At 40.7% G+C, this 25,483-nt stretch overlaps 1 protein-coding gene across 1 annotated transcript in view; it reads right to left on the bottom strand.

Annotated features, from left to right (window-relative positions):
* Positions 1 to 2,045: 2,045 nt before the first annotated feature.
* ENOPH1 (enolase-phosphatase 1) overlaps positions 2,046 to 25,483 on the bottom strand; it is a 43,152-nt gene continuing 19,714 nt past the window's right edge. Inside the window, exons 2-6 of the mRNA XM_049790287.1 lie at positions 23,310 to 23,411; positions 20,791 to 20,993; positions 17,212 to 17,344; positions 4,490 to 4,613; positions 2,046 to 3,134 (exon numbers count right to left, since the gene is read on the bottom strand). Coding sequence (XP_049646244.1) covers positions 2,995 to 3,134; positions 4,490 to 4,613; positions 17,212 to 17,344; positions 20,791 to 20,993; positions 23,310 to 23,411 — 702 coding nt within the window. The 3' untranslated portion in view covers positions 2,046 to 2,994. The remainder of the gene's footprint in view (positions 3,135 to 4,489; positions 4,614 to 17,211; positions 17,345 to 20,790; positions 20,994 to 23,309; positions 23,412 to 25,483) is intronic.

The following is a 25,483-nucleotide window of genomic DNA, read 5'->3' as shown; positions in this document are numbered from 1 at the left end:
CTCAGGGGTTACTCCTGGCTCTATGCTCAGAAATCACTTCTAGCAGGCTCAAAGGACCATACGGGATGCCGGGATTCAAACCACCATCCTTCTACATGCAAGGCAAACGCTCTACCTCCATGCTATCTCTCCGGCCCCAAAAGTGGAAATTATTGTCTTTCAGTATCATTATTATTTTTTTCCCCAAGCCACTGTAGACTCTTATACCAAGTTTTCAGCTCCATCTGCTGTCTGGCCATGATGCACATGAGGCAGCTACTGGAGAAACAGCACCATCTGCTGCAGAAAGTCTGCTGTGCACAGGACTTAGCACAGAGCACTCAACCTATTGAGATAAAAACTAAAATTATGAGTTAGGTTTAGTAACCAAGGCTAGCCTTCCAGAAAAACAAACATCCTTTGAAGCCTGAAGCACATTACTCTAGAATAGTGCATATTAAAGAGTACCCTTTAGTCAAGGCTATTCTACTTAGAAATTATTTTGGGGCCGGAGAGATAGCATGGAGGTAAGGCGTTTGCTTTCATGCAGGAGGTCATCAGTTCGAATCCCGGTGTCCCATATGGTTCCCCATGCCTGCCAGGAGCAATTTCTGAGCCTGGAGCCAGGAATAACCCCTGAGCTCTGCCGGGTGTGATCCAAAAACCACAAAATAAATAAATAAATAAATAAATAAATAAAAATAAAAAATTATTTTGACCCAAGATTAGACATCAGTGGCACTGTTGGAAAGAGCACACTGATAAGAAGAGTAATAAGTGACAACAAACAAGAGTATAGCACAGGTCTATGCATTTCTCTCCCTGTTCTCTGCAGACTCTGAGAGTAGAGCGATACTTGGTCTCCCTTGGTAATTCTAGGTGAGGCCTTTCCTCCTCCTCAAATAAGGACTAAATTTATCTGGATTCACACTTGCCACTTTCTGGCTTTTATCTTTGTATAAACAATCTCCTTTTCATTGCAACTTCTTCTGAAATTCCTTTCCCACCATATTGACAGTTTCTCAGGATCTAAGAAGTAATCCCCTTCCTTTCATGTCTTTTGACCCCATGCTGCAACTTTTACTTAATTCTTCAACCTATCCCTGTCCAACTACTCGATATAGTTTTTCTTGTATCCTTTTGATCTGAAGAAAATGGGCTTGTAAGTAAATGGGCTTCTTGGGTTTCTTCAATAAAGTGGGTGTATCCTCCCCTAAATTCTTAAGCTAAAACCTAACCACCCTCCACCCTAACCATATGTGTTTGTGGACTAAACCAAGGAGACGCAACAAGTTCCTCTACTCTCCTGGGAAATTCAAGCCAAAAGACCTCAGCCTATGAACAAATGGGTGTCCAGACACTGGACTTACTAGCATCTTGATCTTGGACCTCCCAACCTCCAAAATTACTAGAAATAAGGTTTTACAAGCTACCAGTCTTGGGTTTTTGTTACTGCTCAAAGCACAAAGCCACCTCATCACCAAAACACTCTGTTACCTAGATATTGAGTGACTCAGATTTTTCTAGAAATCAAACTTCCTCTTAGTAGACATTTATAATTTTACTATCAGTTAAAAATTACTCCCATTTCTAAAATTTACTTAAACTCATTCTCTTTCATCTTGTGTATTTCACACTCCTTAGATTTCATAACTAGCTGCAAGGAAATAATTAGCAAGATAAAAGTTTTATATTCTCTGTCCACTCATATTTGTGAGGCTATTTTCTTCCTTTATTCAAAGCATTGCCAATATTATTCCTCCAGGATTCCTTTTTCTGTAATTAGGAGAACTGCCTTCTTCAAGGACTATCTTATATATCTCCAATAGAAGAGATGTAAGAAATGTAAGAAACATTTTTGTAAACCTGAGTGCTTAGGTCAAGTGAAAAAAACACCTGAGGCTAACCATATATGTTATGAATCAAATAATAGTCGATAGTTTCCCACTGCTGTTCCACTAACACATACATTAAAGCAAAAAAGAAGTCTTATTTTTTTACTCAAGTTTCCCTTTCACTTATTATAGTAGTAGTTCCAGGATCAACATTTAACATAAGACTGAGTGGAGAAGAAAATGTTTTATTAATCACATAAAATTGATTTTATCAGATTCAGACAAGGATAAATAATGATATAAAATTTACATTTCTCAAATTCATTTCAGAAGAAAATATTACATATTAGCATTTTTCTAGATCTTTTGGACTCATTTCAACAAAATTTTCTTCTGATATTAAATAGTAAGTAACATAATTCTGAAACTGTGCTAAGTAATTAAAAAAGGCAACTATTATGTCTATTATGCCAACTGGCAGAATTAGGACATTTGTTTACCCTAAGAAGCATATTTCTATTCTAACTGTTACACTGGACACCTCTCTCCATGGGTAAGGCAATGCCCACTATGAGGGCCTCACCACAAAGATTAACAAGTTCCTCAAGTAACAAACAATTGATCGGTCAAGACTCAAATGAGTTTCCTTTTCCAATTTTGCTCTTATTGGAGCAGAAACAAATTGCTTTGTTTTTGGGTTATCAAGAGGCTAATGTTTTAAAATTCAGCTATTGTAATCTAAGTCACACGAAAGGGGAATGAATTATTATTAGAAATAAAACTGAAAAACTTTCAGTTTTTTCAACAAGGCTCAGAATAACTTCTTGAACCCATATTTCAATTTTTGTACACAAGCTGATAAACATAAGACATCTGATCTTCTTCCATGAACTACATTTTGCCCCAAAATAGCATTAGGGTTGTAGCGTCAAACATTTTTTTACATATAAAGCATCTTTAAATAAACGTCCTCTTCAATGAACGGAGATTGTTTTTTCCTCATTTATGTGACTTTGAAAGGCAATGTGAACAACACACATACATAGGTACACAGACATATACTTGGATACATATGTGTGTGTATCTAAAATTTTTAAGTAAGCTATTTTCACCATTAGAATAAAACTAGATCACATGGACAGCTCTATGGGGACAATCAGTGGAGGTTGAGAAGCCCCCTCTAGGTGGAGGAAGACAGGGATAGTTCGCTGAAGGATGTGATGAGACTGTAGTAAGTCTTTTCATCATCTGTCAGTCCCGCATTGCCTGGTCTCACCACCACAGCAACATGCACATTCGCTTCTTCAGCAGCACTGGCCTCTGTGGAAATGGAAATATATGTCAGACTGCCAAAACACAGTGCTTCAAGTTTGTTCCAAACTAATGGGATGGCAGAGGTACTGGAAAGGTAAGAAACTAATTTGGGGGCCAGAGTGAGCTAATTATCTGACCTTTCATCTATATGTAAAAATAAGTCTTTACTGAGTTTGTGGCAGAAAATTACAGTGAGTAGGACACTTATCTTGCAAGCAGCCAACCTGAGTTTGATCCTCAGCAGCACAAAGGGTTCCCCCAGGCCCACCAGGAGTGATTTCTGAGTGCAAGTGCCAGGTGTAGCCCCCAAACAAAACAAAACAAAACAAAAGACTGCATATATATGCAGGTCAGTGACTATTGGGGAAAGAGGAAAATGAAGACAAATCAAACGAGACAGCTGGGATCAGCTAAGTGTCTCGGGAATTGTTTCCAAGGCAGCTTTAGCTGTCATTCCTCTCTTTACTATTCTGCCCTTGCCTGGGTGTGTGTTGAAGAGTCCACCTTTTGTTTTTTAAACTTCTCTTATTATTTTCTCAAACTTTGAAAACCATCACTAAGACTGGTAACTTTTTCCTTGTTAGGTGTTCACTTCTTCAGACCTTCAGATGTTTTTTCTGACATGTGAGACATTACTTTCTGGCATATCCCTTTGTAGTTTAAAACAACTTACAAGGAACCACAGATAAAATTTTCTTTTACCATGATCATGGTGCTCATGGACAGATGTGGCAGGGTTCCCTGTTATAAAGAACTTAAGAGCCAGAGCGATAGCACAGTGGGTCAAGTGTTTGCCTTGCATGTAGCCTGTGGGATTAGGTTCCAGCATCCCATATGGTCAACCAAGTACTGCCAGGAGTGATTCCTGAGTGCAGTCAGGAATAATCCGAGTGCTGCCAGGTACGTAGTCCAAAAACAAAACAAACATATAAACAAAACCTAGAAGCAAAATGTCTGTGGGTATCTACTTCAGAGCTGTCAATCATTATTATTGTTATAAAGCTCAAGTGGTAGAAAACTGAGATGCCAGTTTAGACATCTCTGGACTTTGAAGCTGAGCTGGCCAGGAAATGAACATCTTCATTCACCTTCCTTTTTCTTTGCTGATGTGTGTGGTTATTTCAATTTTTAAGGGCTCACATGTAATTTAGTCATTTATTTGCCTTTGGGGCCACATCTGACAGTGTTCATGGCTTACTCCTGGCCTCATGTTTAGGGACCATTGCTGGCAATGCTCAGAAAACATCCAGAGTTGTCTGCGCTCAAGGCCCTTGGAATTTCATCCTAAAATAAATGGTGTCTGCAGAGCCAGATTCAGCACCTAACCTGGAGTAAAACAGTATGAGAGGTCAGATACTCACCTACAGTGACATCTGTCAGAAACAAGATGTTGTTGGTCAAGCAACCAATGCTGCTGGCAATCTTTCGGTAACTCTCACTCTCTACTTTGTGTCCAATCTTGGTATCAAAGTGACCATCAACAAGCTGAGCACAAAGACAGGGAAAGACTCACATCAGTGATACTTGTTACCAGGCTTCTTTGTCTCTCCACTCTTGTCTTAGAAATGCAGAACAATCTAGGTGACTTTATCTGTAAATACTTAAAATTGGCTAGATAGAGAACTTTAGGGAGTCATAAAGAAAGATTTTAAAGAAAAAACACTTAGAAAAAATTCCCAACCCAACATACATAAAATCATTTGATAATAATCAACAGTTTTCTTCCATTAGCATCAATGTTTTGTCAAATTTCTCAAATATGCATGTCCCATTTTCTATTCTTAAAACACTATCTGAATTCGTACTATTTATTAGACCGAGTTTCATGGCAGATGAAAGGCTCTGAACAACTCTTTGATCCTAGAATAACAATCTCTAACTCCATAGTAACAAGTTATTAAAATGTTACCTTCAAGAAACTTTTATTTTCAATTAGACTATTTTAAAATTCTATACAAGAATTAGTATATGCCCATGTCATCTTAAGAACTGGGACTGATCCCAAATAGGGAACCAACATAGGTCCCAGCAACAGCACCAGGAACCAAAATCCTCCCAAGGAAACCCCAAATGCCATCCTGGCACCAACTTGCACCAGTTATAACATGATATCCTGATATGAGGAAACAGCAACAACTTGAGCTAAGACAGAGTTGCCCTATCTCATCACCAGACAGTATGAAGCAACCAGGAGACAGGTCATCCTTTGCCCTAAGCAAAAACCAAAATCACTATCTATAAAAGATTGACTTTGACAAAAAGGGTCTGTACAGAACCTATTGAGGGGCCAATGAGGAAGTTCCTTGCCTAGGTCTTGGCCTAGCATTTGTACAAAAACCAAGACCTCAAATTCCAGAAGTCTGACTTTGACAACTGGGACTGAGCAGAAATCTGAAACCATGTTGAAAGACTGTACCCTAGGCCTAGGATCTTCCCTAGGATCTGAACAAAAACCAAGACCACTAATTACAAAAGACTGATTACAACAATGGTGATGGAACAGAATTCCTAGAACCATAAAGAAAAACTCTTTTCTAGCCTTCACCCTATGACCTACGAAAATAACAAGATCTCTAGCTACAGAGGTGGGATGTCACCACCCACATCTGAGCGGAAAGTTTCCTGGCAACATAAAAAGACTTTGGGGTATGTAAATGAGTGAGTATGGAGCCTGTAATTGTTCCCATGGCAGTTCGCTTCAAGGGTGGAGAAACCCTGTATCTTTTAGGCCAAGGGAATTCCCGTTCTAATTTCCCCCAATATTTACTGTGCCTATGCAAAAAAAAAAAAAAAAAAAAGAAGAAGAAGAAACACAACCCTTTTTTTTAAAATATATTTTTTATTTAAGTAACATGATCATAGTTGGGTTATAGTCATAACCAGAACAACCCCCCTTCACCAGTGTAACATTGCCCCCTCCTCCCTTCCCATCCCCTGCCTGTATTCGAGACAGGCATTCTACTACAGTAATTTGTTTTTAAGTTCAGTAAGTTGTATTTTTTTCCTTAAGAGTAAAAAAATATAGTAAAGGTGTGATAGTGGCAATCGCTGTTGTTTGCATAGGTCCAGAAAAATGGGGAAAATGGAAAAAAAAAATCCTTGACCTGATTACAAAAAGGCCTCACCACTGAAGTTTATTGGCATAAGACAGACTCTGGGTTCCAGGCATACCAGTCTGTCCAACTTGAGTCATTCTCAAGGTCCCGGTGAAACTTTTTCACACTTTAGCTATTGTTGGTATCAGGTTCTTATATTTAAAGACTCTGGATTCTGTGCATTTCTTTCATCGATGTCAGGCTGATGTGGAGCATCCTCTAGTTTCAGCATACCATTCAATGCGGAGCGATCTGCCCTGCATGCAGACTGTTGCTGAGTCGTCTGGGTGTTGGGAGCACTCTTTGGAGTAAGTCAATGCCAAAGCAGTGGTAGGTCTTCCCTGGTAGAGGCTTGGATCCTGGTAATGTTATAGACAATTATGGTTGTTTCCATAGATGGTATCCATTGTTCAGGTGGAAACACAACCCTTTTTTAAGAAGTTGCTGGTCTGGTTTTTGTCTTTTGTTTTGTTTTGTTTTTCCTGTAGTAGATGGTTTTGGTTTTTGGTTTATTCTTTTTTTATTCTTTTGGTACTTTTGTTGTTACTCCCTTATTGTTTTTTGTTTTTGGTTTGTTTTGCTTTGTTTTGTTACCTTTTTCTTCTTTTGTCCCTTTCTTCTTCAAAATGGATATTTATAACACCTAGATCAGTGGTCCTCAAACTATAGCCCCTGGGCCACGTATTGTATTTGTATCTATTTTGTTTCTTCATTGCAAAATAAGATATATGCAGTGTGTATAAGAATTCGTTCATAATGAGCCCGGAGAGATAGCACAACGGTGTTTGCCTTGCAAGCAGCCGATCCAGGACCAAAGGTGGTTGGTTCGAATCCCGGTGTCCCATATGGTCCCCTGTACCTGCCAGGAGCTATTTCTGAGCAGACAGCCAGGAGTAACCCCTGAGCACCACCGGGTGTGGCCCAAAAACAAAAAAAAAAAAAAAAAAAAAAAAAAAAAGAATTTGTTCATAAGTTTTCCCTCTAATGGTCTGAGGGACAGTGAACTGGCCCCCTGTTTAAAAAGTTTGAGGACCCCTGACCTAGATGGACTCCTCCCAGTTTTTCTCTTTTTTGTTTGCCCTTTATTTTTCTTTTTTTCTGATGGTACCAAGACCAGACAGTCATATGTTCATTTGGTGGAAATAAAAATGATTAGACATGAATACCAGGTCGAAGGTCAATGACAGGGCCAGAGAGATAGCATGGAGATAAGGCATTTGCCTTGCATGCAGAAGAACTGTGGTTCAAATCCTGGCATCCTATATGTTCCCCCGAGCCCGCCAGGAGCATAGAGCCAAGAGTAACCCCTGAACGCTGCCGGGTGTGATCCAAAAACCAAAAACCAACCAAACAAACAAACAAAAAACAAGGTCAATGACAACAGAGTCGATACCCAATCTAGAACAAGCTGTACAAGTGGGGAACAGTTCCACTAGTATTATGAGAGGTAATGGGGGGAGATGTGGGATGCATGCTGGGAACAGGGGTGGAGGGAGGACAACACTGGTGGTGGGAATGACCCTCATTCATTGTCACTATCTAGCTTAAATATTACTATGAAAGATTTGTAATTTACTTTTACCACAATAAAAATTAAAAAAAAAAGAATAATTGAGGTCATGTATCTCATGGCAGTTTAAAAAACTGGGGTCAAATGTACAACTTGCTAATTGAACCAAAAGTAATTAAAATAAGAACGGAGGGTAAGGTACCAGAGCAAAAGCAAGCAGGTATTTGCCTTGCACAAGGCCAACCCAGGTTCAATCCCTGGCATCCCATATGGTCCCTTTAAGCTGCCAGGAGTAATTTCTGAGTAACCCCTGGATCACTGCGACAGGTGGCCCAAAACAAAACAAAAACAAAAAAGAACAAAGGGTAAAGACAACTGTTGTGCAGGCAGCCAACCTAGTTTGATCCTCAGCCCTGACAGGAGTAACCACTAAGCTCAGAATCAGAAGTAAGCCCTGAGCACCACTGGGGTGTGGCTCAAAAACAAAGTTAATGCTTACTTTTTCCTCATCTGCCTCACAAATTGGGAGAACCAATTTGTATATATTTTAACATTTTGGGGGATGTAAAGATTCAAACCCAGAGATATAGGCACATGAAGCATTGGCTTTACCACTGAGTTGTAACCTAGGCCCTAAGAAAACAAGGTGTTGGGGCCGGAGTGGTGGCACTAACAGTAAGGTGCCTGCCTTGTAAGCGCTAACCTAGGACAGACCACGGTTCAATCCCCTGGTGTCCTATATGGTCCCCCAAGCCAGGGGCAATTTCTGAGCACATAACCAGCAGTAGCCCCCTGAGCGTCACCGGGTGTGGTCCAAAAACAAAAAACAAACAAACAAAAAAAGGAATCAAGATGTTCTTGTTTTTAATTTATTAGACAAATGATTATGTCCTGTCTACTTTAACTTTACTATCTGTTTTGTCTGAGAACCAATAAAAGAAATTTATTGTATTTATTATTATCTTCATTTAAGCACCTTGATTACAAGCATGATTATAGTTGGGTTTCAGTCATAAAAAGAACACCCGCCTTCACCAGTGCAAAATTCCTACCACCAATGTCCCCACCCTCTGCCTGTATTCGAGACAAGCATTCTACTTCTCTCATTGACATTGTCACAATAGTTGTCAGTGTAATTATTTCTCTAACTGCACTCTCCAGTGGCTTCATATCATGAGCCAGTCCTTCCAGCCCTCATATCTATTGTCTCTGGGCATTATTACAATAATGTCTTTTATTTTTCTTAAAACCTATAGATGAGTGAAACTATTCTGTGTCTATCTCTCTCCCTCTGACATATTTCATTTAGCATAATAGACTCCATGTACATACATGTATAGGAAAATTTCATGACGTCATCTCTCCTAACAGCTGCATAATATTCCACTGTGTATATGTACCACAGTTTCTTTTCTTTTTGTGGTTTTTGGGTCACACCCAGTAGTGCTCAGGGGTTTATTCCTGGCTCCAGGCTCAGAAATCGCTCCTGGCAGGCATGGGGGGGCCATATGGGACGATTCGAACAGATGACCTCCTGCATGAAAGGCAAACGCCTTACCTTCATGCTATCTCTCTGGCCCCAATACCACAGTTTCTTTAGCCATTCTACCGTTGAAGGGCATCTTTGTTGTTTCCGGAGTATGGCTATTGTAAATAACACTGAGAAAAAGGAATTTATATCTGATGTGTGTGGTCTGTGTATGTGTTTGGGTCACAACCACAAGCCCATATGGAGTGCTGGGAATTAAAAGTAGATCTGGCCCAAGATCTCTAGATAAAGAGAGATCTGATTCTATCACCCATAATGGAGCAGAAGACTTCAATACACCACAAAAGCACCAAGGGGAGAGTAAATGAAATGCAAAGGGTCTAGTTAATCCCATGACAGTATACATCAAGGGTGGAGAAATCCTGTATCTCTTAGGCCAAGGGAATTCCCTGTCTAATGTCCACAATATTTACTGTGTGTATGCAGGAAAAAAAAAAAGCACAAATCTTTTTTAGTTATTTATCTATTTATTTATTCACTTTTTTTTTACTTCTTTGTTTTGGTGTGGATATTGAAGTTGGTGTCTCCATTTTTTTTCTTTTTCCTGTATGTGCTCTGTTATGTTTTTTTCTTTTTTTCAGGATCGTAGCTATTATGTGGCACTTGTCTTTATTGATGTAGTGCTCACTGGATATTTAATTGATATTTCTTCTTGTATTGTTGTGGTGTTTCAATTCCTTTTTCCCTTTCCTCTCTCAAACTGAGGTTGAGAACCCCTAGAAGGACTCCATCCATATTCGGCTTTGATTTTTACCCCATTTTATTGCTTTTCTTTTCGACCAAAACCACATAACTGGAACTATCCAGTTCCACCTCTCAAATAGAGGGAAAAATAATGGAGGGTACCAAGACCAAACAGTTGTATGATCACTAAGTAATAAGCTAGACACAGAGGGGATCACTCATTCTAGCAGCCCAGGGGGTGAGGGTGGGTAACATGGGAGGCAAGATGGGAATGGGGATGGAGGGAGGACACATTTAGTGATGGGAATTCCTCTGATTCAATGTTAATATGTACCTAAAATATTACTATGAAAGATATGTAAGCCACTATGATCAAAATAAAAATTATATATTTAATAGTAATAAAAAAAAAGTGGGTCTGAGATTCCTGCCATGTGCTTTGGCACATGGGAGCCATTTTGAATTTTTGCCTTTGCTCTACTGTGTGAAGCACCTCACCCAGAAACATCTAGGAACAGCACCATAGCAGAAAATATCCCCTGAGGGCATGTCATAAGAGGTAGGCTGTCTCCTCCCACAAGGGCAGAGCCAGAGGAGCATGTACATCTTCTAGCCCATGAATCCCAGCATAACACATAGAAAACACTACACTAAAATGTGACGATGGGGAAACAACACAGGCCAATACCATGGCAGCTCTGATGACCCAAAAGGTGTCAACCTCTTATTTAGCGTCTCAGAAAAGGAGTTTAGAGAAGAAATATGGAGGATGTTCACAGAACTCAAAGAAAGCATCAATCAAATTGAACAAACCATATATAAGAACCAAGAGGATATAAAAATAGAAGTGAGAAAACTCCAAACTGAAATAACAGGACTGACAAACTTGGGAGGTGAAGTGAAAACTTCAGAAAGCCTCTCCAACAGAGTAACAGCAGCTGAGAACAGAAACAGTGAGCTGGAAGATGAGATGCAAAACAACTCCATACAACAAAAAAGAACAATCAGACAATGGAAAAAAGTTCTCAAAGAATGGGAACAGATGAAAATAGAAGTGTTGATAAACTCAACTGAAACAATATAAGAATCATCGGAGGGGCCGGGTAGGTGGCGCTGGAGGTAAGGTGCCTGCCTTGCAAGCGCTAGCCAAGGAAGGACCGCGGTTCGATCCCCCGGCGTCCCATATGGTCCCCCCAAGCCAGGGGCGATTTCTGAGCACATAGCCAGGAGTAACCCCTGAGCGTCAAACGGGTGTGGCCCAAAAACCAAAAAAAAAAAAAAAAAAAAAAAAAAGAATCATCGGAGTACCAAAGACCCAGGAAGAAAATTCTCAGAAAGAATCAATAGTCAAGGACATCATTGCAGAGAAACTCCCAGATTAAAGACTGTATGCAACCAAAGCCTACATGCCCAAAAAGTACCAGTTAAGAGACCCAAAAAAGCACCCCAAGACACACCCTAGACACAATGACAAATCCCATACAATTCTGAAAGCAGCAAGATCAAAAAGGGAAATTACATCCAAAAAAGCATCCTTAAGATTTATAGAAGACCTCTCACAAGAAACACTCAAGGCCAAAAGGCAATGGTGCGAGAGTGACAAAACTCAACAAAATGAATGCTTCACCTATAATACTACACCCAACCAGACTTATTTATAGGTTTGAAGGAAGTATACATAACTTCATGGATAAACAACAACTCAGAAACTTTACAGACTCAAAACTAGCCTTAAGCCTCAAACACCAGGGGCCGGAGAGATAGCATGGAGGTAAGGCGGTTGCCTCTCATGCAGAAGGTCGGTAGTTCAAATCCCGGCACCCATATGGTCCCCTGAGCCTGCCAAGAGCAATTTCTGAGCATAGAGCTAGGAATAACCCCTGAGCACTGCCAGGTGTGACCCAAAAACCCACCCCCCCCCAAAAAAAAAGACTCAAACACCAAACCCAAAGTCAATGACAATAGAATTGATACACAATCTTTACAACAAACTATACATAGAGGGGAGCAGTTACACTAGCAGTCCGGGGGGTAAATGAGAGAGATATGGGATGCATGCTGGGAACAGAGGTAGAGGGAGGACAACAGTGGTGGTGGGAATGGCCCTGGTTCATTATCACTATGTACCTTAAATATTACTGTGAAAGATTTGTAATTCACTTTGGTCATAATAAAAATTATTAAAAAAATAAATAAAAAAGCAAAAACAAAAAACCCAGCCCTAAAAGACAAACTGAGAGGCTGGAGCAATAGCACAGTGGTAAGGCATTTACCTTGCATGGAGCCAACACAGGACGAACCCCAGTTCAATTCCCGGCATCCCATATGGTCTCCGAGGCAATTTCTAAGTGCAGAGACAGAAGTAACCCCTGAGCATAGCCTGGTGTCACACCACCACAAAAAAAAAAACAAAAACAAAAAAAAAAAACCTTAAAGGTCTACTTTAGACAAGATAGACCAACAGACGTACTAAACTCCTACATAAAGATGACACTAAATCCCATGACAAATTATCTCTCAATGTCAATGGACTAAATACAGCAGTTTAAGACACACAAAGTGGCAAAATGGATCAAAAAACTGAATCTAACATTCTGCTGCCTATAAGAAACACAACTGAATAGTCATAACAAACACAGATTCAAAATCAAAGGTTGGAGGACAATCATCTAAGCAAACAACTCCCTTAAAAAAGCTGGAGTGGGGGCCGGGAGGTGGCGCTAAAGGTAAGGTGCCTGCGCTAGCCTTGGACAGACCGTGGTTCGATCCCCGGTGTCCCATATGGTCCCCCAAGCCAGGAGCAACTTCTGAGCACATAGCCAGGAGTAACCCCTGAGTGTTACCGGGTGTGGCCCAAAAACAAACAAACAAACAAACAAACAAAAAAGCTGGAGTGGCCACATGTGCCAGCGGCCTGTTGGCCCGGTCCAGGGTAGGGGGGCCCGGACCTGGGTCACCCGACCCCCCTCTCCCCCATTCCTCCAGATCTCCAGGTGGGTTCCTGGAAGGAGTTGACGGGGCACCCTGGGTTTTCCCCACTCCCAGGCCGGGTCTGTCCGGAGACTGGCCTAGGGTGGGTCTTAAATCCCTGTCCTTCGGGCTTGGGAGGGTCTCTCTCCCTTCCTGGAGCAGGATTTTTAGCCGGCACGGGTGGGCAGCTGGCAGGCCTCCGCATGTGCCAGCGGCCTGTTGGCCCGGCCCAGGGTAGGGGGGCCCGGACCTGGGTCACCCGACCCCCCTCTCCCCCATTCCTCTGGATCTCCAGGTGGGTTCCTGGAAGGAGTTGACGGGGCACCCTGGGTTTTCCCCACTCCCAGGCCGGGTCTGTCCGGAGACTGGCCTAGGGTGGGGCTGAGGGGGTGGAGTTTGATCTGGTGGGTGGCAGATAGCTGCTCAGCTATACTCAGGCTGTCACTGGCAATTTCATACCAGTCTACATTTTGCAAACCGCGCATGGGCTAGCGCCCCCGCGCGAACATATGCTCCTCCCAACCATCAGTACCCCAGATTTACCCTTCTTAACTTCAGTAACACACAGTTCTAATCTCTGACCTAAGACATACAGTAGATCTAACAAATCCTAGAACTATTTAGAAGGACACAAATTGAACACATATTGAACTCATATATCTTTTGTATATTTTATGGGTATTTTCTTTAACTGATATAACTCTCTATATATTCTTCTACCATGATGGTTCTATCCACTTTTCATCTTGTCTTTTCTTTGTAAGCTGTTCAGTAAGGATTGTTGTTGGAACTGTCCCTCAGTTTGATGCCTATGATTGAACTATGTCATGGAAATTGCTGGTCTTGTTCCTATTGCTTCCAGATGCACCAATAACGCTTCATGGCATTGATCCTTGTTTGCATAGACACATTAAAATGGGAAAACACCATACATACAGATAAGTTCTTATCTAATAAATCTCAGTACAATGTACCTCACACCCTGAACATTGATATAATGACCTGGCACAGGCCTCAGAAGAAAGGGCATCCTCCATTCACACCAGAACCAGGCAAGCTATCTACGAAACATCCAAAGTCTTATATAGCAACAGCTGGAAGCAGTCCTCTACCAGGAAAGACACTACCAAGGGTCTGAGATCGACCTCCTAAAAAGAGACTTCCGTTTTCACTGAGAAGACTTGACAACAACAATGACCTGCTCTACAGGACATGGTTCTTTCTAGTGCCCCTTAAGTGTGAGGGGAAACGAGAGGATGCTCTGCACCATCCTGACTGCAATATGGGATATGCAGACTCCAGGATCTTTAATACAGAAGCATGATACCAACAACAGAGACTATGTGAGGAATGGAGGTGTATTGCCACTACAGACGATGACTTGAATTGGACAAACTAGTTTGCCTGGAGCCTAGAGTCAGTCCTGTGCCAGGAAACTTCAGGGGTAAGGTCTCCTTGTATTTAGACCATAATTTGTCTTTCCATGTCCCTTATGTTTTGGTGGGCCTATGCAAACAAATGCCACTCCAACACCATTTTTTACTATGTTCCCTTGACTCCAATCCTTAAGAAAAACAACCCACTAAAACTTTTGAGGTTAACTTAAACTAGTAAGCATGTGCATGGAACTAGAGAAATGTACTTTGCCCTCAATGTTTAAGGAGTTACATAAGTCTAATGTCTTTAGATTATATTGTGTGCTGCTAAGAATTAGTATGTACTACAACTGGGGATTTGAGGGACAAAGTAATTGTATTGTACATGGGTTCAGTTTTGTTTTTCTTAATGTTCTTTGGCTGAAAGTTCAAGGCTGGGATATCATCGATGGGACTACCGAGAATTCTGTTTATGGGTGATTGGGCTTCCACTGTAACTTTACCCTGTCCTCTTTCTTTGCATCTTTGTTGTCATAATTAAAATAAAATTTAAAAAAATGTAAAAAAAAAAAAAAAAAGCTGGAGTGGCCATATTAATATCAGATAACACTAACTTTAGACTTAAAAATTATAAGGAACAAAGATGAACATTTCATAAATCACGGGGTATGTACAACAGGAAGAAAATCACACTCCTAAACATATACGCATCTAAAGAGGGACCAGCAAAATATTTAATACAATTGTTGACAAATCTGAAAAGACATCAATAGCAACACAATAATAGTGGGCAACTTCAACACTGCCTGTCACCCCTTGATAGTCAACCAAGCTGAAACCCAACAAGAATACAATAGCTCTGAAAAGAGAAATGAAAGAAAGTGGCCTACTAGATATATAGAGCATTCCATCCCCAGAAAACTGAATACACATTCTTCCTCAGTGCACATGGGTCATTCTCCAGGATAGACCACTTGCTGGCCCATATATTATACCTCCATAAAACCAAGAGAATAGAAATTGGACAGACTACCTTCTCAGATCACAATGCACTGAAATTAGAAGTAAAATACAAAGGGACACAGAAGAAAAACATTAACACCTGGAAACTGAAAAGGTCACTACTGAACAACCAGTGGGTTAGAGATGAAATCAGAGAGAAATTCAAAAGATTCCTATAAACAAATGTGAATGAAGACACAAATTTTCAGAATCTGTGGGGCACAGCAAAAGCAGTACTGAGAGAAAAATTTATAGTTTTGCAAGAACACATCAGGAAGGAAGAAGGGGCCTACATAAATAGCTTAATGACACAGCTTATAAAATTCGAAAAGGATCAGTTTTTTATCTGATTTGTTACTTTGGGGGTTGACTCCAGCAGTGCTAAGTGACTATTCATGGCTCTGTGTTTGGACTTGCTCAGCAGTGTTAGGGTGAGGGGGTGGAGTGGACATCATGTAGTGTTCGAAATTAAACTTGGCAGTCTGGTGTGCAAAGCATGTGCTCCAGCATTTCAAGTTCTTTGATGTACTCCCCTCCTCCTGTCCTCTAGAGGTAGAGGGACTGTGGGAACGTCTTGTACATAGGAAATGCTCGTATTAACAGTGTTTAATATCACCCATTTCTCTTACAGAAGAATCCAGATAGAACCTCTCCAAGTGCCAGAAATAATGAACTCATCATACACTTGGCTCAATTCAGGAAGTATGTATTCCTGGATGGTAGCATGACTCACTATTCTACATCTCACCTGCTATTTTGTTAGGTTTTGGTTTGTTTGGGACCTACCGGCAGTGGTCAGGAATTACTCCTCGCTCTGTGTTCAGCGATAACTCCTAGCAGGATCACTCTGTCGTGCTAAGACTGACTCCAAACTGGCTACATGCAAGGCAAGCGCTATACACACTGTACTATCTCTCCAACCCCTTTCCTATTATTTTAAGCAACCAAATAAATCTGTTTATTCAGTGCCAGTGTGATAGCATAGTGGATAAGGCATTTGCCTTGTATGCAGCCCACCCAGGTTGGATTCCTGAGCACAGAACTAGGAATAATCCGAGTGCCACTGGGTGTGGCCCAAAAATCAAAGGAAAAAAAAGAAATTGGTTATTCGTTCCCTTTGAGTTGACAATTTTCCAATACTGGCAAAATACCTAACATATAAACTCGTAGGTAGTATACTGACTATATGTATATAAAGTAGCTAGTTCTAGTAGATGGTTCCATCACCATCATCAGAATCACTAAATGTAGATATTTAAAAATGCAGATCCCCCAAGCCTGCCAAGAGCAATTTCTGAGATTAGAGCCAGCAATAACCTGAGTGCTGCCTAGTGTGACCCAAAACAAAACAAAACAAAATACAGATTCCTAACCAATTGAGATTTGCTACAAGACATAGAGACCTCTTTTTAAAAGTGGTTCATATGATTACAAAGCTTAAGACCGAGCCAAAGCAAGGGGTAAGGTGTCTGCCGTGCCTGCACTAGCCTAGGACGGACCATGCTTTGACCCCGCTCCGACGTTTGCCTTGTGCACGCTAGCCTAGGATAGACCACGGTTTGATCCCCCGGCATTCCATATGGTCCCCAAGTCAGGAGCAATTTCTGAGTGCGTAGCCAGGAGTAACCCCTGGGCGTCACCGGGTGTGGTCCAAATCCCCCCACCCCCCCCCCAAAAAAAAAAACTGCTTAAAAACCTCTGACACAAAGTCCACAGTACCTCAGAAAATTTCTCTGGATTCCAGTTTTCCCATTTCTCTTTTCAGCCTGCTTATTACAACATATAAATGCCATTTACCTGAAAGCTAGTTCAGCTTGTAAATATAGTATACTATTTTCACAATCATATTACTGCGTGCTTTGGTAATGTCAAAAGATTAAAGCTATCAACAACCTACCTCAAGAATATCACCCTCCGTTGAATGTCCAAATAATAATTTCTGTGCCTCTACACTCCCTGAAGAATAGATATAAACCTTCATTCCTGCCTCTCGCCATTTCTTGACTGCTGGAATTACATCTTCAAAGAACCTAGAGAAAAAACCAAGTTGAAATGGAGGAATATGTTATTGTAGCCAGATGAAAAGCAGTTGAGACAAGGACCACAAGCTTATCCATGCACAAATGGCCAACATCAGTAAGAAATCCACCAGACTGTAAAATCCTGAGCTCAAGAGTTTTAAGATCATAGCAGATTAGAAGCAACAAGTTAGATGGAAAGAAAAAAAGATAGCCAGTCATGACAATAGAAATTTACCAAGGCCAGGAAGAGAGATGAAAAAAAGGCTGAGCAGATACTTCGCAAGTGGAAAGCTCCCACAGATTGTTCAATGCTCAGCACCACATGGTCCAAAGTCATAAATATTTGCTCAATCTAGAAAAGTAAATATTTCCTGAGAACTAAGAAAACCCAGTACTTTTTTTTCTATTTTGAATATCTATTTAGATTTTTGTTTGTTTGTTTGTTTTGGTTTTTGGGCCACACAGTGGTGCTCAGGGGTTACTCCTAATTTTGCACTAAGGAATCATTCCTGGCAGTGCTTGGGGAATCATAAAAGACAATGAGGAAAGAATCCAGATCAGCAGCATGCAATGCAAGCATCCTACTCACTGTGCTATAGCTCCAACTTCCATTTTTAGTTTTAAAATTTTAGTTTCTTTTTTATTTTTTTAGCTGAATCATGGTGAGATATGCAATTACAAAGTTATTTATGATTGTTCTAGTCATATAATGTTCCAGCCCTTTACCAGTTACGTAACTCATCACTAATCTCATTTCCCTCCTGATGTTCTTCAAACACTCCCCAACCTGCCTCTATGGCAACCACATTTCTTCTCTTTTCCCCCCCATTCTTTTCCATTTAGTCCCTATAAAAAACCTAATCTTAAATAAATGAAGAGGGATAAGAGAAGTTACATAATCAACTGACACACTATTCCATCTAATATGATCTCATCAACATAGTCTGCTCTTGTGTTTTTGCTTTTTTTGCTGACTTCTGAGGGGAGAGTGTCACATCCAGTGGTGTTTAGGCCTTACTTAGGGATCACTTCTGGCAGGCTGGGGAGAACCACAAGGGTGCTGGAGAGTGAACCAGAGTCAGCTGGGTACAATGCAAACACGATCTGCTATACTACCACTTTGGCTCCATGTCCAGTCTTGTGAATCCTAACAAGCCTTATTCCCTAGTCTACGGTGTCCTCCATATGTAGTGGTGGCAGTCATAGGAGAAGAGAGAAATAACAGCAGCACAAGGAACAGGAAGGTAAAACCAGTCTTCTTTGAAAGAAAATGGACAAAAATGTCAGAAGTCATCTACAGAATAAAACAGTTTAATATTTCACATGAATTATAAACAAGCTATCAACTAGTTCCTATCCAGTCTATGTAACTTTTGAGTTCCTCTGATACTTTGTACTCATGGAAATCGTAATTTTCCATGTACAGAGAGTTATTGGTCCAGAGCAGGGCTTAGAAATCTAAGTTAATTTCATCAAGCACCCAGCATTACAGCTAACCACCAAGACCAAGAAAAGGAAGAGCTGACCATTAACTAGTGAGCAAGGGTTCCTGACTCTGAGTGTTTTACAAAGCAAATTAGCTAATATTCCAGATTACTGGCCTATCCTTAAACTCTAAAGCCTCCTTTGCCTTTTAAATATGAATGCAGGTCAGAACAATTGTACAGTGGATAGGGGTATTTGCCTTGTGAACCGTGGCAGCCCAAATGGCCCACTGAGCCATGAGGAGCAATCTCTGAGTGTAGAGAGAGAGTGAGCTCTGAGTACCACTGGGTATAGGCCAAAATCAAAATCAAAATCAAATAAAAGGTGATTGCATGGCATAAAGTATATAAATTAAGAAGTGCCATCTTGGGCCCGGACAGATAGCACAGCAGCGTTTGCCTTGCAAGCAGCCGATCCAGGACCAAAGGTGGTTGGTTCGAATCCTGGTGTCCCATATGGTCCCCCGTGCCTGCCAGGAGCTATTTCTGAGCAGACAGCCAGGAGTAACCCCTGAGCACCACCGGGTGTGACCCAAAAACAAAAACAAAAAAAAGAAGTGCCATCTTGGGCCTGAGTGGTGGTGCAGGCGGTAGAAGGTTTGCCTTGCATGTGCTAACCTAGGGCAAACCATGATTCAATCCCCGCTTGTTCCATGTGGTCCACCTAGCCAGGAGCTATTTCTGAGCGCATAGCCAAAAGCAACCATTGAGTGTCACCAGGTGTAGCCCAAAATCTAAGGAAAAGAAGTGTCACCTTACTGAAAAAAAATATATACAGGTAACCTGAAAAGGTTGGGTTAAGACTCACATAAGGGAAGTCTAGAATCCTCATGCCAGTAGTTTACAGAGAATTTTCCAGCAGGGGTCAGACTAATTGTAGAGAATAGGGTGCTTTCCCTGAAAACCCCATTAAACCCAGGTTTGAGTTCCTGGCACCCTATAATCTCCCAAACCAACCAGGAAAGATCCCTGAGCACAGAGCAAGAGTAAGTCCTGAGCACCCTGGGTATCGCCTATGACACAAATACCAAAAACCAAAGACTCCTGGAGTCACTTGTGGCAGGAGTATTCTCAAGAACACTCGTAACCAGGCTTCAAAGTTTTGTATGAGTCACTAAAGAGTGCCAAACAGTGCTGAAACTAAAGCCCAATGTCAAGGCACACAGCAGCATTCTGAGCAAATAATGTCCACAGAGCATGGGAAACAGGTGACCTCACAGTGCAGAGAAGCAGCCCAGCAATGTCATACATCACATGATGAGGTGACTGAATAGAAAGAAGTCACTGTTCTAAAAGCCATTTTAAAATATTTTAAATATCAAGACTGAAAGGCCTTCCACCATCCCACATCCAGGCCTGCAAGTTTGGGGAATTTAGCTGTATAAAATGCTTTGGAAAAATTAATATACAGACATCTACTTGTTAAGATTCAAAAGATGATATTTAGGGTTTGGAGAGATAATATTAGCAGGTAGGGAAGTGCCTTGGCTCAATACCCCAGATAGCCCCTGAGCCCTGAGCATAGTTAGTGTGGCCCCAAACCAAAGCAAACCTCCAAAAAATTAAAAAAAAAAAAAAAAATTTGTTTTTGTTTTTGGGTCACACCCAGTAGCGCTCAGGTGTTACTCCTGGCTCTCTGCTCAGAAATCACTCCTGGCAGACACGGGGGACCATATGGAATGCCGAGATTTGAAACATCGTCCGCCCTGGATAGGTTGCTTGCAAGGCAAATGCCTTACCCCTGTGCAATCTCTTCGACCCCCCCCAAAAAAAAAGATTTTAAAACTCACTTTTTAATGTGGCAGCAGGATCAAACCCAGAGCACAGTACATGCAAAGCATACCCTATACCTCTGAAAACATATTCCTCTTTGACTTTGTCTGTTTTATAATTCATGCTAGTGCAAGAGGAAAGAAATCAGTAAAAACATATTTAGTAAAATGCTGACTTGATTGTGCAGCAGCTACATACTCTCCTTTCACATGGCCAGCCTTGAAAGCCACTCTCCACATGTGGCCCTGGAGTTGTTTCAGTGCTGTGCTTTTTCGGTCCAGGGACATTTGCCAGCAAACATTATCCACCACGGCCTGGATCATCTGCTGCAAACCATCGACTCCATTACCACATGTTGCTGGGATTGGTACCACACCATCCAAGTGAGAGTCCTCTTCAGCCTTAAAGGAATAACATGTCATCAATACCATAAGCTTGTTCCTAATGTGTTTTCAAAAGCACTTCAAATGAAATCTGAAAATTGGAGCTCTCTCAAACTATCATTGGTATCCAATTCTGCTATAAATTAAAGTGTCTTACTCTTTGATGATTCATAAAAAGAGCAAATTCTGGAGCCAGAGCAAAAGTACAGCAGGTAGGGTACTTGCCTTGTACATAGCTGACCCAGGTTTGATCCCTGGCATTCCATATGGTCCCCCAAACACCACCAGGAGTGATTCCTGAGTGCAGAATCAGTAGTAACCTTTGAACATCACTAGGAGTGATCCAAAAGGCAAAACAAAAACAAACAAAAATTCTAATATGTATATATTACTTTTTCAATTTTGCTAAAATTAAAGCAAGAGGCATGTTGTATGTGAGAAGAGAAAGGACATATAAAGAGAAAATAAAACCTGATTTTGTTGATTCATTTATTAGGTTTCTTTGTTTTTTATTTTATTTATTTTGTTTTTTGGGCCACATTCAGCGGCATTCAGGGGTAACTCTTGGCTCTATACTCAGAAATTGCTCCAGGCATGCTCAGGGGACCATATGGGATGCTGGGAACTGAACCCAGGTCCATCCCAAGTCTGCTGCTTGCCAAGCAAACACCCTGCAGCTGTGCTCTCTCTCCAGCTCCTCCTAGGTTTGTTGATTCATTTACTAGGATCAACAAAGTAGGACTTCAATAAAAAAAATTTTTTTCTATTTTGAGAAAAAACAAAGCAATTCTTAGTTTTTAAAAAAAAAAAAGTTAAGGCTAGAGTATAAGCCCTGAGCACCACTGGATGTGGCCAAGAAACAAACAAAAATTATTTTAGTTTATGCCTAGCAACTAGAAGGAAAAAATAGAAATTAAGGTGCTTGTCTTGCACACAGTTAACACAGGTTTAATTCCTGGTAGCATGTATGGTCTTCTAAGTATTACCAGGAATAAATCCTGAACACTGTCAGGTGTGGCCCTCCAAAATAAATAATAGCTAAATGAAATAGTCTGCATAGGAGTCAATGCAAAGCAGCTAGCACAGTAATATCTAAGGATAGTTCCCATTTGATTTCCTAGGATCTTCCACGTCTTGCAAAAACCTTAGCAGCTATTTAGAACAATGACTGTAGCAGTGCAATGTCCACCTTTAAAGGTCAATAGAGGCTACATTTCAATAAGAGAATAAAGGAAGAGTATTTCAAACCAATCTCATGTTATCTAGAAATTTTAACCCAAGCCCCTAGGGATGTGACTCTATTTTCAATCCAAACTCTTAACAATGAAACTTAGAAGATTCCCACACTTAACAAAGTTATTGAAAAATAGCACCAGAAATAACTGCAAGAGTTAGCTCTGTATAGCATGAGATCTTTGCCACTCTAGCAGTTTTGATTTAAAAATTAAAAAGGGGACTGGAGAGATAGCATGGAGGTAAGGCATTTACCTTTCATCCAGAAGGATGATGGTTCTAACCCGGCATCCCAAATGGTCCCCTGTGCCCGCCAGGAGTAACCCCTGAGCACTGCGGGTGTGACCCAAATAAATAAATAAATAAAATTAAAATAAAAATTAAAAAGAAGGGGGCCAGAGAGATAGCACAGCGGGAGGGCATTTGCCTTGCATGCAATTGTTCCAGTACAGATGGTGGTTCGAATCCTGGCATCCCATATGGTCCCCCGTGCCTGCCAGCAGTGATTTCTGAGCAGAGCTAGGAATAGCTCCTGAGCGCCACCAGGTGTGACCCAAAAACCAAAAAAAAAAAAAATTTGTAATAAATAAATAAGAAAAAAAAGAATGGAACAGGCATTTCCCAGCACACTACATATACAGAGAAAACACAAAAGACAGGGAGAGCCGGAGAACCTCACTGAGAATCAGTCTTCGATGATTACAAAGGCCAAATTCATTTGAGCGTGGGATGGATGGAGAGGGCAGGAGACAGAGGAGAAGGAAGTATTAAGGTGCTGCACTTGAAGATATTAATGAAGATTGTAGATGGGATAGCACAAAATTTTCACATTCCATATAGAAAGGGTTTAGCTCTAAAGAAACGTAATATTGGCAAGTAATGGGGAGTGCCAAAAAGAAGACAATCCTCAAGACAATAAGCAGGCCTCAATCAGGCTGCTGAATTATATACTGTGAATTCCTCAGCAGGCAAGTTGTGGCAACTGCCAGGCCCTGTAAATCCAAAGCACATGTTTTATACTGGAAGTCAAGGCCAAATCCAGACAGCCTCGATTCCAGAACACTTGACTATATTGAAGCGATGAAACAGAAATGCCCCAACCTGTTTCCTCAAAAGATTGACATCCTGCTGGCATTCCTCTTCTTCCCAATGTGTCTGCAGATACTCTTTCACATTTTCTTTGATGTAAGGAAATAAAATGTCCTAGATGAAGAGCAAAAGAAAAAGATTTAGTTATTTGCTTTGTTTGAGAACAAGTTCATCAACAATCTCAATTTCACTAATTAAAGGAAATAAGTCAATAAAAATTTCACTGAAAAGAGAAAATCACTGCTGTGGATATATGAGAGAAACAAAGGCACAGAACAGCACTCAACAAGCTGATGAGGACCAAATCCAGTCCTATTTTCGAAAATGAACCTTTACTGAAACTCATTTGTTTTCAGCATCTGTCTACACCACGGCAACAACAGCAATATTGAATATAAGTAATGAAGACCATAAGAACAACAAACCCTCATCTTCCATTGTTTAGCACTTTATAGACACTCAAATCTGACTCCTAATTCATTGCTAGACAATAGGTCCTCGAGGACAGGGCATCAGTATACTTTATAGCTGTATATCCAGGGCACTCCATGAAATTTAGTAAGATTATATATGCTAGACACCTGCTGAAAGGACACTGTCCATGCAAGTTATTTAATATAAAACAAATCTGACTACCACAATTTTTTATATTAAGACTGCCTATATTATATCTAAAAGTGCTGTAAAAAAATCAGAAACAAATAATCTGCTGGTAATCCAAGCACTAGGAATATGATTTCTCTTAAATTCAAACTCTTATATTTACTTGCAATGAAAGCCTAATCAAATTTAGCACATGGATCAGCTAAAGGGTAAGAAGGGGGCAGCAGAAGGTGTTTCCCAAACGGTGCTCAAGAAGCCTGAGGTCACTCAGCAATTCTTGGCCAATTGGACCACATGACTGAATACTAGAGCCTAAAGATGCAGTGCTGCTTGGGCACCGAGGTGCCAGAGACCACCAATAGTGCTTAGGTGGGCCTTAGGCTATCAGGAGGAACTTAGGTCACGGAGCCTATAACCAGTGATGATCAAAGAACCATGTGGTATCAGGAATCCAAAGAAGATCAAGCACAATAGCCCTGTATACTATGTCCCTGGCCCAAAGAACAGTTTTCAAGTGATTTTACTTCTAGATAGGCTATTCAGGGCGAGAGAGATAGCACAGAGGGTAGGAATACTTGACTTGCATGTAATTGACCTGGGTTTGATCCCCAGCATCCCAGATGATTCCCTGAGCATTACTGGGTATACCCCCAAATAGGTTAGTTCAAGTAGAACCCAAAGAAGGGGACTAAGGAAATAAATAAACCACCAAGCCTCAGACGTTGGTAGAATAGGGGTGGGTGGGAGGCATGTTAACAAAAAACTAGTATGTCCAGCAATTCTGAGGTGAGGCTGAGCACACAGAGGGTCATAAATTTGAAAGTCCTAGGAATACATCTAAAAAGAAAATGAATATAAACTTATTAGAGCAGCAAACTCCAAGCACAATTCAAGGAAGGCTTTTCATTATTAAGGAAACTCCATATCATAGTAATTTCACAAAGTCTGCTTATTAAATTCTCATTTGTTCAAATACTGACTTACTGTCCAGAAGAAAGCAGGCCCTGAACTATGATAAGTGTAAACTGTGAGCAAAAACCTTCTATTTATAATTCCAGTAGTGGTGTTTTTTTTTTAGAGTAACTTAAATGTTCAAAAATAAAAGGTACATTAGATACTAGTACTAGTAGGGCATAAAATAGGAAAATTTGGCTGAGTGATTTGAGGCTGGTGTAGCGATTCTCAAAGTGACCCAGAAGTATCTGAGCCCTTTTTGGAGAGACAATAATAGTAAGTTTTACAAAATACTATTAAGATGTTATTTCCCTTTTCCACCTTCCATCTTTCAGAAGTGACAGGAATTTTTCCAAAGATTCTATGATATATGACATTACAAGGCACCAAATGAAGAGAAGTCAGGAGAAGTACTTGGACTATATCCTCAGCTCCTTTTATATATATTTGGGAGTGGGGTGTTGAACCACATAAAACATGCATCTCCCCCAAAACATATCTTCTTTAAGTGAACAAGGAGAAAACATACTCCAACTGCACTGAAAGCTACTGTGCCAGCACTCTCTTGGTGTGTGTGTATCACCCACTCTGAGAAATAGTATGAAGGAATCCTGAGAACAAATATAAAG

Source organism: Suncus etruscus, chromosome 16 (assembly GCF_024139225.1).
Source record: "Suncus etruscus isolate mSunEtr1 chromosome 16, mSunEtr1.pri.cur, whole genome shotgun sequence".
In the NCBI taxonomy this organism is placed as follows: Eukaryota; Metazoa; Chordata; class Mammalia; order Eulipotyphla; family Soricidae; genus Suncus; species Suncus etruscus.
This window is presented reverse-complemented; position numbering and strand designations above follow the sequence as displayed.